General features: G+C 35.3%; 1 protein-coding gene across 1 annotated transcript in view; it reads left to right on the forward strand.

Annotated features, from left to right (window-relative positions):
• The window catches only part of LOC107562641 (FERM domain-containing protein 3-like), a 55,088-nt gene that overhangs the window by 51,196 nt on the left and 1,646 nt on the right, over positions 1 to 2,246 (forward strand). The window contains exons 11-12 of the mRNA XM_016247315.1: positions 1,223 to 1,297; positions 1,389 to 1,457. Of these exons, the coding sequence (XP_016102801.1) occupies positions 1,223 to 1,297; positions 1,389 to 1,457 (144 nt within the window). The remainder of the gene's footprint in view (positions 1 to 1,222; positions 1,298 to 1,388; positions 1,458 to 2,246) is intronic.

Below are 2,246 nucleotides of genomic sequence, written 5' to 3' on the forward strand. Positions count from 1 at the left end.
AAATATAAAAACAAAATATATATTGTGTGTTTGATTGGTCCAGACGCTACAATAATAATAATTAGAAATGTTCCTTGACCAATGATGGCGTAATGATGCTGAAAATTCAGATTATCCATCACAGGGATAAATTACATTTTAAAATATATTCAAATTTGAAACAATGATTTTAAAATGTAATAACATATCAAAATATTACTGATTTTATGATCAAATAAATGCATAAATTATTTATTTATTTACATATTTAACATCAAATATATCACTTAATTTTTCTGTGCCTCAAACAAAAAAAAACAATTTAATAACGCATGACATTACTCTTTTTTGTGTGCCAAACTTGTTAAATACAAAAAGCTTTTGGAGTTAAAGATCAGTGCAAAAGTAGGTATTTTTTGTCATATTTTTCAGAGAAAAATAAAGCATCATTTTGATGGACTACTGCAGTAATGAGGCTTATATAAAAGTGTAAACATAAGATAATAGGGAATGTAATTCAAACGTACCGTTGTTTGAATGTTTTATGATTTCACTCATTTAAAAAAGTGGAGATGTCAACATAACAGAGTTGAACAGAAAATACATAGTGTTGTTAAAGTTAAATTTCCATTACACTTCAATAAATTTTTTAAATAGATTTTGCAATCCACACTAACAGAGTTACATCTATATAATAATAATGTGACTAAGTTGTGGATCCTGGTAATTATATCAGTATGAGGTCATGGGGACAAACGCAGCACACAGATGGCACGGTTAGCTGAGAATGATCCTGATATAAGTGCCTCGATGTCTTTCTCTGTCTCTAGTTACTCTGTGAGTGGTGTCACGTTACTGTTGAAAGCCCTTTAATTAAGAGCTTAAATGCCAGCCAGACAGCAGGCCTGCCTCTGTCAAACAGCAACACTGGCTTCATATTAACACACACACATCAGTCAGTCAATCACAAACTGCTTTTAATACTGTATATGCACGCTTTTGCACTAATTATGGGAGAAAAGCTGCTGAATTCTGCTGAATGGATTTAATATAGCAAAGAGGATTAAAAAGAAATGAGAACACTGCATCTTTTCAGTAGCAGACTAAAAATGCAATACTCTTTCAACTGTAACAAGTTTGAATTTGAACGTAGTTGATGGGTCACAAGAGAGATTGAAGTCTAAGTGACCCAATTTGAGCGTAAATAACTAAATGTTTGGTTTCTGCTTTTTCCCTGATTTAGATGTGCAAAGTCCAGTCAGATCAAGACTGTGTCCAGCAGCAGTATATTTTTCAAGGGAAGCAGATTTCGCTACAGGTGAGTTCGAGCGCTTATCTGATGGAAGTAAACCGTATGTCAAACATGCTGATATTATTATTGAATATAATTGTTTCTGGTTTGATTCCAGTGGTCGGGTGGCTAAAGAAGTCATTGAAGCCAGTTCAAAGATTCAGAGAGATCCTCCTGTTGTACACAGGTCAGCCTCCAACTGAAGTATATCTTACTGTCACTTCTCTAGTCCACACTTCACTTACTTCAGGTTGTGGGAATCAGGCTGTTCATATGGTTTAAAAAGGCCACAATATACATTTAGCATTTTTTTATGCCGGCTTATAATCTTAGTTAACATTTCTTGGACCAAAAATGTATCATTTAGTTTTTCATGGCCATTTTCCACCCTTGCAATTAAACAAACTATTTTTGACTCTAGTTTTGATGCGTATGTACAGTGGGTACGGAAAGTATTCAGACCCCCTTACATTTTTCACTCTTTGTTATATTGCAGCCATTTGCTAAAATCATTTAAGTAAATTTTTTTCCTCATTAATGTACACACAGCACCCCATATTGACAGTAAAACACAGAATTGTTGACATTTTTGCAGATTTATTAAAAAAGAAAACCTGAAATATCACATGGTCCTAAGTATTCAGATCCTTTGCTCAGTATTTAGTAGAAACACCCTTTTGATCTAATACAGCCATGAGTCTTTTTGGGAAAGATGCAACAAGTTTTTCACACCTGGATTTGGGGATCCTCTGCCATTCCTCCTTGCAGATCCTCTCCAGTTCTGTCAGGTTGGATGGTAAACGTTGGTGGACAGCCATTTTTAGGTCTCTCCAGAGATGCTCAATTGGGTTTAAGTCAGGGCTCTGGCTGGGCCATTCAAGAACAGTCACAGAGTTCTTGTGAAGCCACTCCTTCGTTATTTTAGCTGTGTGCTTAGGGTCATTGTAAACCTTCGGCCCAGTCTGAGGTCCGGAGC

The sequence above is a fragment of the Sinocyclocheilus grahami genome, unplaced genomic scaffold, assembly GCF_001515645.1.
Source record: "Sinocyclocheilus grahami isolate Dianchi unplaced genomic scaffold, SAMN03320097.WGS_v1.1 scaffold831.1, whole genome shotgun sequence".
In the NCBI taxonomy this organism is placed as follows: Eukaryota; Metazoa; Chordata; class Actinopteri; order Cypriniformes; family Cyprinidae; genus Sinocyclocheilus; species Sinocyclocheilus grahami.